This window comes from Callithrix jacchus, chromosome 7 (genome assembly GCF_049354715.1).
Source record: "Callithrix jacchus isolate 240 chromosome 7, calJac240_pri, whole genome shotgun sequence".
Taxonomy (NCBI): domain Eukaryota; kingdom Metazoa; phylum Chordata; class Mammalia; order Primates; family Cebidae; genus Callithrix; species Callithrix jacchus.
In genome coordinates, this window is record NC_133508.1 from 47,588,031 (window position 1) to 47,603,986 (window position 15,956).

Sequence of the window (15,956 nt, forward strand, 5' to 3'; positions counted from 1 at the left end):
GCTCTTTGTCACCTCCCTGCAAGGTTCCTTAGGCTCTGAGTCAGGCTGAGGCAGCCAGTGAAAGGGGAGCACCCCCATCCCAGGCCACCCCAAGTACAACCTGTCACTCCTACCAGCCCTGGTGTTGCCTGCAGCAGGCCCCGTGCTGGAAAGGCGCCCCCCGCCCCACCAGAATGAGCCAGTAGAGCTGCCACCAGGAATCCTCTAAGGACTGGCATTTGTGATTATCAGGGCTGCGAGTCAGGGCATCAGGTAATGCTGCTATTGGGCGCGCTCTATAGGAGCCCTGTACTCACCTCCACCTTAAATTCGTTGCTGATGTAGCGGCCATTCAGCTCTGAGCAGATGAGCTTGAACTTCCGGTCAAGCAAGGACCTGGCATGCCAGTTCCGATAGCGAAGGAGGTGCAAAACCTCCTCGTAGCTGGCCATAGTGTCCACGCCTGCAGTGGTGGAAACGGGGAGGATTGCCGGTGGCTTAAGTCAAAAGTGCGGGCAGGGCCGCAGCCATCAGCACAGGTAGCTCAATCAGACACCCGGGTCAGCTAGGCCAAGGGGTCACCCAAGTTGGCTTTCCAGCGATGGGAATAAATGCTACATGCACGGGGCCATTCTTCCCTCTGGGGGGGATGTGCCATCCCAGACCTCAACCCTTCCCCTTTAGAAGGTAGTGGCTGCACATCTGCTTCCTGTCCAGGAGACGGGAGTGTGTGTGCAGTCTGCAGTGATTCCAGCGAATGCGCTCCCTCCCTCTCCCTCTAAGATAACTCAACATTCTCGGATGTCAGGCAGCCGCCAGCCAAGAGCTCTCAAGGTCCCGCCTTGAAGCCTGGCCCACCAGCATGGCTGTGACGCTCCACCCTCACCTGTGAAGGTCATGCCCAGCTCTGAGCTGCTCACTTCGATGCCCTTCTGCTGCAGGCGGGCCATGTCTACCTCCAGGCTCTCCTGCTCGTGGTTCAGCTCCTCTCCCTCCACCGTTACCTCGCAGGTATCCAGGTCGTGCACGATCTCCTCGGACACTAGTGATTCTTGAACTGCAAAAAAGGTCCGACCAGAAATACTGTAGGGGCAGTGGGGCCCAGCGTGGCCAGGCACACTCATGCCCTGCCGGCTCACCCCAAACCCACACGGCTCTTTTAAGGACCAACAACAGAGGCAAGCGAGAGGCGCTTTCAAAAATGGCCAGGTGGGGTGGCTCACGCCTGTAATCACAGCACTTTGGGAGGCCGAAGTGAGTGGATCACCTGAGGTGGGGAGTTTGAGACCAGGCTGGCCAATAGGGTGAAACCCCATCTCTACTAAAAATACAAAAATTAGCCAGGCGTGGTGGTACAAGCCTGTAATCCCAGCTACTTGGGAGGCTGAGGCAGAAGAATCGCTTGAACCTAGGAAGTAGAGGTTGCAGTGAGCCAAGTTCAGGCTACTGCACTCCAGCCTGGGTGACAAGAGTGAGACTCCATCTTAAAAAACAAAAAGGAAATGGGGGCGTTTCACACGTCCTGAGCAAGAATTGTGGGGACACCGTGCCCCTATGGCTGACCAGCCTAGCAGGTGCAACCCAGAGCCTGAGAGCAATCAGGGAAAGATGGAAGGTCCTCCAGGCGGGATTCGAGATCACATGAGCTCCAGCTCACGGTGGGATCCTGGAAGCACACCCGAAAGAACAGCAACAAAAACAATGAAACCTCCCAAATCCCACAGAGGCAAAGAGCCCCAGAAGTACATGCAGCAGTGGGGTTTCCGGCCCAGGTGAGGGGCCCACACGTCACAGAGCGCATTACCTGTGGGGTCCTCAGCCCCGTCCCCTTCAGGCTCCACTTCTCTCGTGATGGTGCTGATGATGCGAAGCTCAGGGAAAAGGAACACCCCGTCTGAGCTTTCAAATTCAGAAGCTGCTCGGGCAAAATGGTGGACACCGCTCAAGCTGATCTTGGGCTCCTCAGGCTGTAAAACCATCACGTAGCCATCTACTGGGGGGACTGACATGCAGGTGGCCTCATTAAAACACCTGCCAGCAAGAAACGGGGAAGGGTCAGGGCTTTGGGAGCCGATCCTGGAGGCCACCTGTACAAAGGCACATGGGGGGTAGGATCCACAGGCTCCCGCTGACACCTGCAGGGGCCCCTCCAGGAACACGCTTGCCAACATGATGCCTAAGTGTCACTCAGATCTCTCTCCAACACCTTCTGATAACACACGATGGCTCACCTTTCCTTACAGAAGGGAGGTTAGGCTTAAAAGCCTAAATACGCAGGCATCATTGAGAGAAACAGACCTACTATTAAAAATCAGGACATACTTGATTGTGCTGGTGATTTTGAGCCTGCGAATTCCGGGCGTGGGGAACTGCCGCGAGTTCAGGTAGGAGATGTGCTGCATGGTCTTATCCAATGCCCCAATGTCCTCTCCCTCCAAGGTCAACACCAACTGACTGGGGTGTGCTTGGATCTGAAATCACACCACACAGAGAGAGGAGGGGAATAAGGCAGGAACTGTAGCAGTTGAAGCCACAGAGGCCTCCACAAAGAGGACCGGCCTGGGGTCAATTTGAATTGCTGACTCGAAAAAGAAAAGCTTGTTAAAGTCCAGCGAACACAGCTGTTACACAACAGTAATCGTATCAATCACAGATTACTGGCTCATCCCAACAGCCTCCGGGGCTGCAGTCTAAGGGGCCCATGAGTGCTGTGCAGCTGGACGCTCAGTGTTACCTGTACGCCTCTGCTGCTGTCTTCAGGGACCTGCAGGTCAAGCCCCTCCTTGCAGGTATACAGACAGTCGATCACCTTCTTATCTGCGAGTTTCCCGGAACGGAGAGTTAGGCCAGCCAGATTGCCTCTGAAAAACTGGGTCATGTGCAGGTCGCCACCTTTGGGTCAGGGGAGAACAGGAGATCAGGTGTGCAGCCCAGCATCGCCCAGCTCACTTCTCAGTCAGCGCGGTGTTACCGGTGCTGGCAGCTCGGTGGATGGACATGCAGGTTAGTTCATACCAAGTCCAGTTAGCCTTGCAATCTACATGGAAGCGCAATGAAGACATTAAACCATTCATGATCATGCACATGGCCTGGAGAAGGGGGGAGTTGGGGGTGCCTCACCTGAAGCCGAGGTCCCCTGAGTGTCCCCACACCTCTGGCCATGCCCTAGTAAGGTAGCCTACTCTGTTCTCATCACCAGGGTGCAGGGTGACACTTCTCCAGCCACTGCCTTCTGAGTTGACTGGGTCCCACGTGGCTGTTTTCTCTACCTAGCACGCCCTGGGGAATGAACCCACATGATCCAGGTGAGGAGGACAAAAGGGAGGCTTAAAATCTCCCCTGCATGGAACAGCCTATTTCAAGGATGCTATGGTGTTGAGTCCCACCCTACCCTTCCTGCCTCCTACTCCTGACTGTTACTATGAAGTGCAGATGTTACAAGGAAAACCAAAACCCAGAAAATGGCTCTTGACACATGACAACAAAGAGCCAGAAACAGGTTAAACTAAACCTTGTTCTTAAACTGAAGAAGGAAGAGACAAATTTTCAGCATTGTGTCTCATTCTGGTACGGGAATCAGGCGCTGTAAGTCATCACTAGGAACTGAGGTTTCTAAGAAATGTCTGTTTGCAGGGCATGGTGGCTCGCACCTGTAATCCCAGCACTTTGGGAGGCCAAGGCGGGTGGATCACCTGAGGTCAGGAGTTTGAGACCACCCTGCCCAACATGGTAAAACTCTGTCTCTACTAAAAATATAAAAATTAGCTGGGTACAGTGGTGTGTGCCTATGGTCCCAGCTACTTGGGAGGCTGAGGCAGGAGAATCGCTTGCACCCAGGAGGTGAAGGTTGCAGTGAGCTGAGATCGAACCACTGCACTCCAGCTTGGACGACAAAGCGAGACTCCGTCCCAAAAAAAGAAATGTCTCTTTAAAGTTTACTGTCAATCAGGACAGAGTATCTAGAAACAAGTCTTTTCCTGTCTCATGGTTAGCCGCATGACAGTCACGAGGCAGCTTCCCAAACCTGCCTGTGAGATTTCAGCAGAGAGCCTTATGCAGGATGGTCAGGGTAAAACTGGACTGGGGGCGGGGGGAGTCCCATGCGTGCACCGCCTGAGGTGTCATTTGTCCTCGCTACAACTGGGGTCAGCATGGGCGGAAAAGGGAATCCATGAAGCAATGGGAAAGCACAATGCGGGGAAGCGGCTCAGATGGTGTCCAGGCCCAAAACGCAACCTGGCCATTTCATGCGACATGTGGAATGAATCAATGTATCATCTTTAAATGAAACACAAGAGTGAACTGTAGGGAAAAAATCCAGCAACCTGCAGAGGCCACAGTCACAGGCTCAGTTTCATTGTCACTTTCGACTCCTGAAAACTCTGTGGAAAAGCAAGACAAAGACAACAGAAAAGGACCGAGAGGTTAGGGCCTTTAAACTGGACCTGAAAACCAGGTTTGAAGCAACCAAGTATAAAACACGAAGAGAAAATCCCCTTGCAGCCCCGCTCTGGGGTGCACCCATCTGCAAGCTTGTACTCAATCAGCTTTTCCCAGAAGTGACACTTACCACCCCCAACCCCAAGCTTTTCTTCTTTTATTCCACCTTCCCACATCTTCCTTGCCAAAACATACGTTAGATTCAAAATCAGATGAGTGAAAGCACACACACTGAATTCATTCCCCTCCCCAATCTGTGCTATGAAGTAGGGCACTCCCAGGAGGCTCAGCCTAGGCGGCAGCGCTGCTCCCAATATAAGTAACACCAAGTTCCGGACCAGCAGCACCTTCTTCCTAATAGGGAAGATGCTGGGCAGACGAAACGGCATAGCACGCGCAGTGCCCGAAGCCTGGGACACAGAAAACGTGGGGAAGTCTGTACATTTCAGAAGTGCCAAACAAGTCTGCATCCGTCTAGGTGTTAACCTTTAGGCGATAGAGGAAAGAAGGCATTTTCAATCACTTTTCCTGAATGAGAGGGAGATGCAGAGGCTAAGGAACCCACCTGGGGAAGCAGAGCCTATGGTGGACCTGGGGACCCTAATCACCTTCAGCTCCTCTACCTCCTGGGTCCAGTGTCCAGAGTGTAATGTCCTACCAGAAACGCACACACACGGTGGCTAAGCACAGAACCAACACTTTCCAGGTCATGTAGGAGAAAGGCCACTCCTCACACCCCGCAGCCCTCCCCTCGACGGTCCTCTGGGGAGCAGCTGGGTGGGGCCACATCATGGGGGAAGGCCAGAAATGTATCCAGGTGAAGCTCACTGAGCCACAGCCATGTGCTACCTCCACACCCACCAAGACTCCCCCCACAACACGCAGTTAGAAAGGAATGACGCTCACAGCCCAAGCTCTCCAAGGCCAATGTGTAGTAAGAGTGGCAGAAACCACCAGGTGCGGTGGCTCACACCTGTAATCCCAGCACTTTGGGAGGCCGAGGCGGGTGGATCACGAGGTCAAGGGATCGAGACCATCCTGGTCAACATGGTGAAACACCGTCTCTACTAAAAATACAAAAATTAGCTGGGCATGGTGGCACATGCCTGTAATCCCAGCTACTCAGGAGGCTGAGGCAGGAGAATTGCCTGAACCCAGGAGGCGGAGGTTGCGGTGAGCCGAGATCTCGCCATTGCACTCCAGCCTGGGTAACAAGAGTGAAACTCCGTCTCAAAAAAAAAAAAAGAGTGGCAGAAACTACCAGAAAAAAAAAGGATCCTCTTTCCTATTAACTGAATTTTAAAGAATTTGTGTGAGTTTTTTTGGTTTTTGTCTGTTTTGAGACGGAGTCTCGCTCTGTCTCCCAGGCTAGAGTACAGTGGCACAATCTTGGCTCACTGCAACCTCCAACTCCCAGGTTCAAGTGATTCTCATGCCTTCTAAGTAGCTGGGATTATCAATGCTCACCACCATATGCAACTAATTACTGTATTTTTAGTAGAGATAGAGTTTTGTCATGTTGGCCAGACTGGTCTCGAACTCCTGACGTCAAGTGATCCGCCCACCTTGGCCTCCCAAAGTGCTGGGAATATAGGCGTGAGCCACTGCCCCCACCCATCTTTCATAACTCAAGGTATAACGTTTCCATAGGGAGAAAAAACGGATCAAAAAGTAATTAATGGGCTGGGCACGGTGGCTCACACCTGTAATCCCCGAGGCAGTTGGATCATGAGGTCAAGAGATCGAGACCATCCTGGTCAACATAGTGAAACCCAGTCTCTACTAAAAATACAAAAAATTAGCTGGGCATGGTGGCACGTGCCTGTAATCCCGGCTACTCAGGAGGCTGAGGCAGGAGAATTGCCTGAACCCAGGAGACGGAGGTTGCGGTGAGCCGAGATCATGCCATTGCACTCCAGCCTGGATAACAAGAGGGAAACTGTCTCAAAAAAAAAAAAAAAAAAAAAAAAAAAGGTAATTAATGATGATGACATCTTGAAATTGCACAGCACAGGGTCAAGTGCAAGGGTCAAAGTGGGAATCATGAACCTCTGAGGTAACCTGAGGGGTCCATGAACTTGGATGGGAAAAATTACATGCTTATTTCCACCAACTTCTGAAATTCAGCATTTCCTTTGGTTATACATGTAGGCTACACACCACAGCAATGTTAGCAGTGACTGCAACTTTGTCACCAATAGAAGTCACTGGTATTTGCACCCCAGGCCACGGCTGTTGCAGATGCCACACAGCCCTCATGATTTGGAATTTACACCACTGTTGGACCTGCTGCTAGAGCTGGTTCTTCATTTGTTCATGTAAAGTACCCCGGTGTTACTAATACTTCAGGATGTTAGTAACTGTATTTCAGTTTAACTGATTACCCTTGAAATCCTATGTATTTTATTTGTAGATTAACAAGAAGGGGTCCATCAGCCTTGCCAGACCACAAAGGGCTCCATGGCACAAAAAAGGGCTTTTAAAATCCCAGGTCTGAGCTGGGTCCAGTGGCTCACACCTGTAATCCCAGTACTTCAGGAGGCTGAGGTGGGAGGATCTCTTGATCCAGGAGTCTGAGATCAGCCCGGGCAACATGGTAAGACCCCATGTTTATAAAAAGTTAAAATAATAACAATAATAAAAACCCTGACTGGTGGGTCTGAGTGTGGGCCCAGAGTACACAGGTTTTTCTTTTTTTGAGACAGAGTCTTAACTCTGTTGCCAGGCTGGAGTGCAGTGGTATGATCTTGGCTCACTGCAATCTCCACTCCCTGGGTTCAATTAATTCCCCTGCCTCAGGCTCCCGAGTAGCTGGGACTACAGGAGCCTGCCGCCGTACCTGGCTAATTTTTGTATTTTAGTAGAGACAGGGTTTCACCATGTTGGCCAGGATGGTCTAGATCTCCTGACCTTGTGGTCATCCACCCCGGCCTCCCAAAGTGCTGAGATTATTAGGTGTGAGCCACTGCGCCTGGCCTTTTTTTTTTTTGAGACGGGGTCTCACTCTGTTACCCAGACTAGAATGGAATGGGGTATTCTCAACTCAAGCAACCTCTGCCTCCCAGGTTCAAGCGATTCTCCTCTCTGAGCCTCCCAAGCAGCTGGGATCACAGGTACACACCACCATGCCTGGCTAATTTTTTGTATTTTTAGTAGAGTCAGGGTTTCACCATGTTGGCCGGGCTGATCTCGAACTCCTGACCTCAAGTGATCTGCCCGCCTCAGCCTCCCAAAGTGCTAGGATTACAGGCGTGAGACACCACCCCTGGCCCACAGGCTTTTCAAAGTAAAAATATTCAAAACCATTGCTCCTGATTAACCAGCTGGGTGACGCTTGGCTTGTGCTTCTCTGGGCCTGAGTTTCTTCAGCTATAAAAAAGGGATTATAAGGTTTAGGTGAGACGGCGTGTACAAAGGAGTTGGCACACAGCCTGCCACTTGGTAAGCACAAGTAACAAGCACTGATGCTCCCGTGGTTATTGGATCCCCTCTCAGCAGAGACTTCCACGGAATCGTCCCCACACGTGGCCCTTGCTGAAGGGGAACAGAGCCCTCGCAGTACTCCTACCAGGTCACCGAGTGAAAAAGACTCTGGAAGGGTCCTCCAGGTCCAAGGCGCACTTCTATTTCTGTGTCCTTTATTTCTGTGCCTGACTCTTGCTGCTGCCTCTTTGTCCTTGTGAACCTTTTGATAAACAGATGAATTTGTAAAACAGTTCCCCCCACTACACTCTCTCCTCTGTGGAATGCTCCCGCCTGGGTTTCTGGGAAAGGTATGGTGTGGTCAGTCCTATCACCTTATGGACCACCCACAATAGAGCTAGCTAGCTAGAGTGGGACACTGGCAGTGCCCCCAAAAGGCTGCACACAGGAAATGGAAGAAAAGATCCAGAACTCAAGGGTAAGGCTGTAGGACACTGATTGCAGCCTGTTGCCACAAACCTAGTAAAAACGTGCAGCTTAATTCCCAGGTCGGGGGGCGGGCGGTCATGACAGTTACCTTGCCAGCAAGCCCCCACCACGAGCTGAGTTTCTATCTTGGATGGATGGAGTGGATAATCTTCAGTCACAGAGAAGGGCTCGTGGGACGTGCCATCCACATAGAGAGTAACGCTGGGGAATTCCACACTGAGGGCGTAGTGGTGCCATTCCTCATCACAGACCTACAGAGGCAATGGGAAGGGAGTATGAGATGTCCATCTTCCCTCTCATCCAAAGACACAGGGAGGAGAACACAACACCCATGGAAACTAAGTCACCCAAAGCAAGGGTCTTCCTAGAAGGAAAAGGATTAAAAAAAAAATCTAACCACAACATACTGTGCAAACACATCTCACCAAAAGCAGCCAAGGCATCTCGAGGGCATTTCTAAACTGCGTGGCATTCACCACTCGCAGATCACAGAATACAGCCCAAGCAGGAAGCTGCCCAATTCTGCTCTGCTAACAGTATGGCACCAGAAAGTTCCTATATGGGCAAGCTAGATACCCACCCTCTAAAGGGTTGAGTTAGTTTGCCACTGGCCATTCCTTTTCTGAATAAAAATAAAAGATGCCTTTAGACCAGGTCCAGTGGCTCACTGAGGCCTGTAATCCCAGCACTTCGGGAGGCTGAGGTGAGGAGATCACTTGAGGTCAGGAGTCTGAGACCAGTCTGGCCAACATGGTGAAACCCCGTCTCTACCGAAAATACAAAAATTACCCAGGCATGATGGTTCATCCCAGCTACTGGAGAGGCTGAGGCACAACAATTGCTTGAACTCGGAAGGCGGAGGTTGCAGTGAGCTGAGATCTCGCCCCTGCACTCCAGCCTGGGTTACAGAGCAAGACTCTTATCTCCCTCCTCAAAGAAGGAGCCTTTAATCTCAGAATAAGGCACACCACAGTACATGTATTTTCTTTTCCAACTCAAAGTTGATGATCTCAATAAATATGAACATCCGCTCCAAGGACACCCCAAATCAAACTGCGTTTCCATCCCGTGATGCTGAGTGTGTGAAGACGCCTCAGCCAGCTGCAATGGGGGCCCCTTATCTGGTTCTGACTCAAACAAATTAAAAACAAAAAGGTTTACGAGGCTACTTGAAATCTGAACACTGACTGGCTATTTGATTAGATTCGAAATTTTACTGTTAGTTTTTTTTTAATGTGAAAGAGTGCTGTGATTACGATTGTCTGTCAGAGACATGTAATGACATATAGGCATCTACAAGAATGATCCGCTCTATCTGGGATTTCTTGAAAATTATTAAGCAATGTTTGAGCAGATAATAAAAATTATTAGCAATGAATAGGGGTCACATTGAAACAAGACTGATCCACAGTTGGCAGTTGTTGGTAAGGGCACACAGGGCTGTTCTCTACACTAATCTGTCTGCTTTTATACAAGTCTCAACTTTTCCTTAATATAGTTTTTAAATAGTATGTACTTAGAAGAAACTAAATATATAATTATAGACTACGCCTACTATAACAGAACTGTACCTAAAATGTCTACCTGTGTTGCAAAATACTTTTTCCAGACTAAGCCTTTAGTTTCTTGAAAATAATTATAATAGTTTCTGAGAAATAATCACTCACATTAATGAAAAAAAATACACCAATTGCCTTTGCATCAGCATTGCAAAAAAAAAAAAAAAAAAAAACCCCAATAAAAGATGAATGCTGCCAACTGAACACCCACTTCATCTTTCCACTATCATACACTTTTTTCTTTTTCTGAGACAGAGTTTTGCTGTTGTTACCCAGACTGGAGTATAATGGCACGATCTCGGCTCACCGCAACCTCCGCCTTCTGGGTTCAAGTAATTCTCCTGCCTCAGCCTCCTAAGTAGCTGGGACTACAGGTGCGCACCACCATGCCCAGCTAATTTTTGTATTTTTAGTAGAGACGGGGTTTCACCTTGTTGACCAGGATGGTCTCGATCTCTTGACCTCGTGATCCACCTGCCTCAGCCTCCCAAAGTGCTGGGATTATAGGCGTGAGCCACCACGCCCGGCCACACTTTTTTCTTTCTTATCCTCTTTTACTGTTATATCTCCTATGATTATTTTAGACAATATCGTATTTTAGCAACTGCAGGCACATATAATGTTATGTCAGCTTTTGCCCACTAACTCCATGAGTCAAATAAAATGATGATAAGGCCAAAGGTTTCCTTCTCACCCCAACTCTACACTAAAAGAAGAAATGATCTATTCTGATCTTAACGAGGCTTTCTTATTTTATAGTGTTCTCTTGTTTCCTGTGACACATGGAGGTTTTCACGGATATCTGCTTTTTATCAGAGCAACTGCCAGAAAATTAGCTTTGCAGCCAGGCACAGTGGCTCATGCCTGTAATCCCAGCACTTTGGGAAGATGAGGCGGGTGCATCACTTGAGGTCAGGAGTTCAAGACCAGCTTGGCCAATATGGTGAAACCCCGTCTCTACTAAAAATACAAAATCAGCCAGGCGTGGTGGCCCGTGCCTGTGGTCCCAGCTATTCAAGAGGCTGAGGCAGGTGAATTGCTTGAACCTGGGACGCAGAGGTTACAGTGAGCCTAGATCACGTCACTGCACTCCACCTTGAGTGACAGAGCGAGACTCCATCTCAAAAAAAAAAAAATCACCATCAACAAAAACAAGGAAAAAGAAAATTTGCTTCCCAAAGACATGACATCATCAAAAGGAATGCAATGTTACCTAAGATCAAAACTGTCAACGAGTTCAAGAAGTCGTTTGTGTGGCATCTGAAAGGTTCCTGGAATTTCAAGACATCCTGTGATGCCAAGAACTGCTGATTCGCCTGGGGTTCCCTGGCACAGTTTAGGGGCCAAGGCTTTAAATGATGCAGAAATAAACACAAGGATCTCAATCCCAATTTTATTTTAATTTATTTACTTATTTATTTATTTAATATTGATTGATTGATTGATTGAGACAGAGTCTTGCTCTGTCGCCAGGTGCCAGGCTGAAGTGCAGTGGTGCAATCTCGGCTCACTGCAACCTCCGCCTACCCATGCCCAGCTAATTTTTGCATTTTTAGTAGAAGCAAGGTTTCACCATATTGGTCAGGCTGGTCTTGAACTCCTGACTTCAGGCGATCCACTTGCCTCAGCCTCCCAAAGTGCGGGGATTACAGGCATGAGCCACCGCGCCCAGCCTCAATCCCAATTTTAAGCAAATGATGCTTATTTCAGTAACAGTATTTTAAATATAAAATATACAAATTTTTGTTTGTTTTTGAGACATAATCTCACTTTGTTGCCGGGCTGGAGTACAGTGGCAAGATATTGGCTCACTGCAACCCCCGCCTACTGGGTTGAGGCAATTCTCCTGCCTCAGTCTCCCAAGTAGCTGGAACTACAGGCGCCTGCCACCATGCCCGGCTAATTTTTTTTTTTTTGAGACAGGGTTTCACCATGTTGTCTAGGATGGTCTCAATCTCCTGACCTCATGATCTGCCTGCCTCAGCCTCCCAAAGTGTTGGGATTACAGGCATGAGCCACTGCGCCCAGCCAAAATACACAGTATTTATAGCAATACTTTATATATAAAATACATGGGAAAAAAATGTAGGCTTTTAGTGGAAAGCTGTCAGATTTAAATTGCTACCCTAGTACCCACAGACACAGAAATTATAAAATTATAAATACACACTGACTATACAAAGCCAATCATGTACAAGTCTGCAGTACCCACTTACTCTTAGAAGATGGTAATTAGCATGTTTTCTTTTTCTTTTGAGATGGGGGACTCACTCAGTAACGCAGGCTAGAGCACAATCAACCCTCCCATCTTAGCTCCCCAAGTAACTGGGACTAGAGGCATGTGCCACCAGGCCCAGTTTTATTTTATTTTATATTTTATTTTTATATATTTTATTTTTTATTTTATTTTATTTTATTTTATTTATTTTATTTTATTTTATTATTTTTTGTAGAGACAGGATCTCCGCGTGTTGCCCAGGCTGGTCTTGAACTTCTGGGCTCAAGCAATCCTCCCACCTCAGCCTCCCAAAGTGCTGGGATTACAGGAGTGAGCACCTTCCCCGGCCCCATGCATGTGTTTTCAATTCACTCACCTGATTCAGCTTCCAGTGGAATTCTGCAGGTCTGTATTTCTTGTCCTCCGAAGGCTCCTGGCGGAGGAGGAAGACCAGCCGGCACCCGTGGACATACAGTGAGTAGTGGTGCCGATTCATATCTGCAAAGGCAGTTTCTGTGGGTAAATTGCCAACTCAAGACCCAAAGAAGAAATAAAAGCTATTTCTTGAATGGATTTTGAAGACACAATTTCATCTGCATAAATGAACTCTTCAGCTGAGCCAGTGTAGAAACAAACACACTCAGGCTTTTCTGAGCAGTGGGGCCTGTGGTCACCGGGGACCCCACTGAGCAACAACAGCAAAGATGCACATGCCCAGGCCATGGCTCTGGGGGAGGAAGTGCCCCTGGCACACAGCATAGCACATGGCCTATAGGCACCCACCCTACTGGACACTGGGGCCTGGCATAGTTTGCAGAGATATTACCCTACCTGTTTTGTCAGAACTGCAAAGTATCGTTTCCTTCTTCCTGCCGAAAGGCCCATGCCTCATCCACACGGAAATGGTGAATGGCTCTCTGGGGCTGACCGACACGACGCCGTCTGGGATCCTCACTGCCTGGGTGCCGTTGAACTCAAACACCTGGTCGCTGTCGTGGCCGTTGTCAGTGGGGAGGCCCACGGTCCAGTTCAGGGAGCCGCTCGGGGATGGCAGCAGCTCGGCAGTGCCCGAGGCCGCACCTGAAGCCACAGTGCTCGCTGAAACTCAAGGAGCCAGAGGTTCTTCGAACCTCCAGCCCCACACATGTGTTTGCCTTATACTTGGCAATCTTCTGGCTCCAGTTTACTTCTTTTTTCTCGAGACAGAGTCGTGCTCTGTCACCCAGGCTGGAGTACAGTGGCACGATATCGGCTCACTGCAACCTCCACCTCCTGGGTTCAAGCAATTCTCCTGCCTCAGCCTCCTGAGTAGCTGGGATTACAGGCATGCGCCACTATGCCCAGCTGATTTTTGCATTTTCAGTAGAGCTGGGATTTCACCATGTTAGCCAGGCTTGAATTCCTGGCCTCGTGATCCGCCTGTCTTGTTCTCCCAAAGTGCTGGGATTATAGGCCTGAGCTACCACGCTTGGCCCTTTCGATTTACTTCTCTTCAAAAATCAGGGTTTTAAATTACAAAAATAAATAAATAACAACCATGGATTTGTTTAAGGGAGGGAAAGGAAGCATTTCTTGTAATCTGATCCAAATACTACCATTTGAGTAGAAACACCCAGTCCACCTTTGGGAAATACACACAAAAATGATGCCTTTTCTTAGAAAAAAAGAGTCCTGGACAGGTGTGATGGCTCACACCTATAATCCCAGCACTGTGGGAGGCTGAGATGGGCAGATCGCTTGAGCCCAGGAGTTGGAGACCAGCCTGGGCAACATGGCAAAATCCTGCCTCTACAAAACACACAAAAATTAGCCAGGTGTGGTGGTGCATGCCTGTAGAACCAGCTACCTGGGAGGCTGAGGATCACTTGGGTGGGAGGATCACTTGAGCCCAGGAGGTTGAGGCCGCAGTGAGTTGTGATTGAGCTACTGCATTCCAGCCTGCGTGACAGAGTGAGACCCTGTCTCAAAAATAAATAAGTAAACAAATAAAAGTGGAGTCCTGCTATGTATGAGCATAATACATACATATTCCTAGTAATAGTCTTCTATCGTACAATTTAAAATACCTGAATAGTATTTCTTTTTTGAGACAGGGTCTCCTCTGTTGCCCAGGCTGGAGTGCAGTGGGACAGTCTTGGTTCACTGCAGCCTCAAACTCCCGAGTTCAAGCAATCCTCCCACCTCAGCCTCCCAAGTAGCTGGAACCACAGGCGCGTGCTGCCATGCCTGGCTACTTTTAGTATTTTGTAGAGATGGGTTTTGCCATGTTGTCCAGGCTAGTCTCCAACTCCTAGACTCAAGACTCCGAAAGTGCTAGGATGTACAGGTGTGAGCCACCATGCCCAGCCTGAAGAGCATTTCCTCGTAGAGATACAGCATCTCCTACGGACCAGCCTCCCAAGGGGGCACTGAGGCTGTCCCTAACCTTTTCCTACTATAAACCTCACGTGCATGCACAGCTTTGTGTGTCTCCATGACTGGTATTAAAATAAATTCCTAGAAATGAAATCACTAAGTCAACAAACACAAAAAATGTTTTCCAACTGATAGACTATGTTCAAATTAAAAAAAAAAAAAATTTTTTTTTTTGTCCACAAGAAAAGATTTTGCAAGCCCCCACTTGACTAAGCTATTACTGAGAGCAGCAGGCCTTGACTGGACCAGCCTGACCTTTCGAGTAATAGAGACAGTCCAAATCTCAGCTCCTGAGGCCAGGCGCAGGGGCTGGCTCCTGTAATCCCAGAACTTTGAGAGGCCTAGGTGGCCAGATCACTTGAGGTCAGGAGTTCAACACCAGCCTGGCCAACATGCTGAAACCCCTACAGAAAAAGAAAGATTAGCCAGGCATAATGGCGGGTACCTGCAATCCCAGCTACTTGGGATTACTACTTGGGAGGCTGAGGTGGGAGAATTGCTTGAACCTGCGAAATGGAGGTTGTAGTGAGCTGAGATAGTGCCATTGTACTCCAGCATGGGTGACAGAACAAGACAGTGTCTTTAAAAAAAAAAAAAAAAAAAAAAATTTCAGCTCCTGAATATGTGGCCTTGGGCAAGCTACTTAACCTGCTTTGGTCTCAACTGATTAATTCCTCTGTAACAAAGTCAATACCCACCTACTCTGTATACTTGTTGGGAAGATTAAGCTAAAACAAACACAGAGGCACCTGGCCTAAGGCCAGGTACGGTGGCTCATGCCTGTAATCCTAGCACTTTGGGAGGTTGAGGCAGGCAGATCACTTGGGGTCAGGAGTTTGAGACCACCCTGGCCAACATGGTGAAATCCCATCTCTACTAAAAATACAAAAAGTAGCTGGGCATCATGACACACACCTGTAATCCCAGCTACTCAGGAGGCTGAGGCAGGAGAATCGCTTGAACCTGGGAGAGGCAGAGGTTTCAGAGAGCAAGATTGCTCCACTGCACTCCAGCCTGAGCGACAGAGGGAGGCTCTGTATCAAAAAACAAAAAAGGAAAAAAAAAGTACAGTAAGCACTCAAACTCTTTCTATTCTTCCTAACTTTATTCTGCTGAAAAAAATGTCACTTTATACCATGAAATGAGAGAATCAATTTTATACATTATACTTCTATGCATGGTTTAAAACGGAAAATGTTCCAGACCTCCTAACTTATTTAGGTGGCAATTATGAATATTTGGATTCAGAGCTGCCAAACATCCCAGCGTATTCACTGTTGGGCTGCGGCAGCATAATGTCTAATCTTCTCCTTTGGTTTATTTACCATATGATCATTTTCTTTTTCTTTTTTTTTTTTTAGACAATGTCTAGCTTTGTTGCCTAGGCAGGAGAGCAGTGGCATGATCTTGGCTCACTGCAACCTCTTGGGTTC

At 48.5% G+C, this 15,956-nt stretch overlaps 1 protein-coding gene across 4 annotated transcripts in view; it reads right to left on the reverse strand.

Moving 5' to 3' along the window:
* The window catches only part of CLSTN1 (calsyntenin 1), a 104,849-nt gene that overhangs the window by 4,348 nt on the left and 84,545 nt on the right, over positions 1-15,956 (reverse strand). For 2 of the 4 annotated variants that reach the window (XM_035307651.3, XM_035307650.3), the window contains 9 exons: positions 12,940-13,188; positions 12,485-12,606; positions 8,420-8,582; positions 4,305-4,361; positions 2,714-2,871; positions 2,302-2,450; positions 1,784-2,010; positions 866-1,036; positions 297-442 (listed from right to left, as the gene is read on the reverse strand). In XM_035307651.3, the coding sequence (XP_035163542.1) occupies positions 297-442; positions 866-1,036; positions 1,784-2,010; positions 2,302-2,450; positions 2,714-2,871; positions 4,305-4,361; positions 8,420-8,582; positions 12,485-12,606; positions 12,940-13,188 (1,442 nt within the window). The remainder of the gene's footprint in view (positions 1-296; positions 443-865; positions 1,037-1,783; positions 2,011-2,301; positions 2,451-2,713; positions 2,872-4,304; positions 4,362-8,419; positions 8,583-12,484; positions 12,607-12,939; positions 13,189-15,956) is intronic. The other 2 variants (XM_035307653.3, XM_035307652.3) reach the window with 1 other exon arrangement.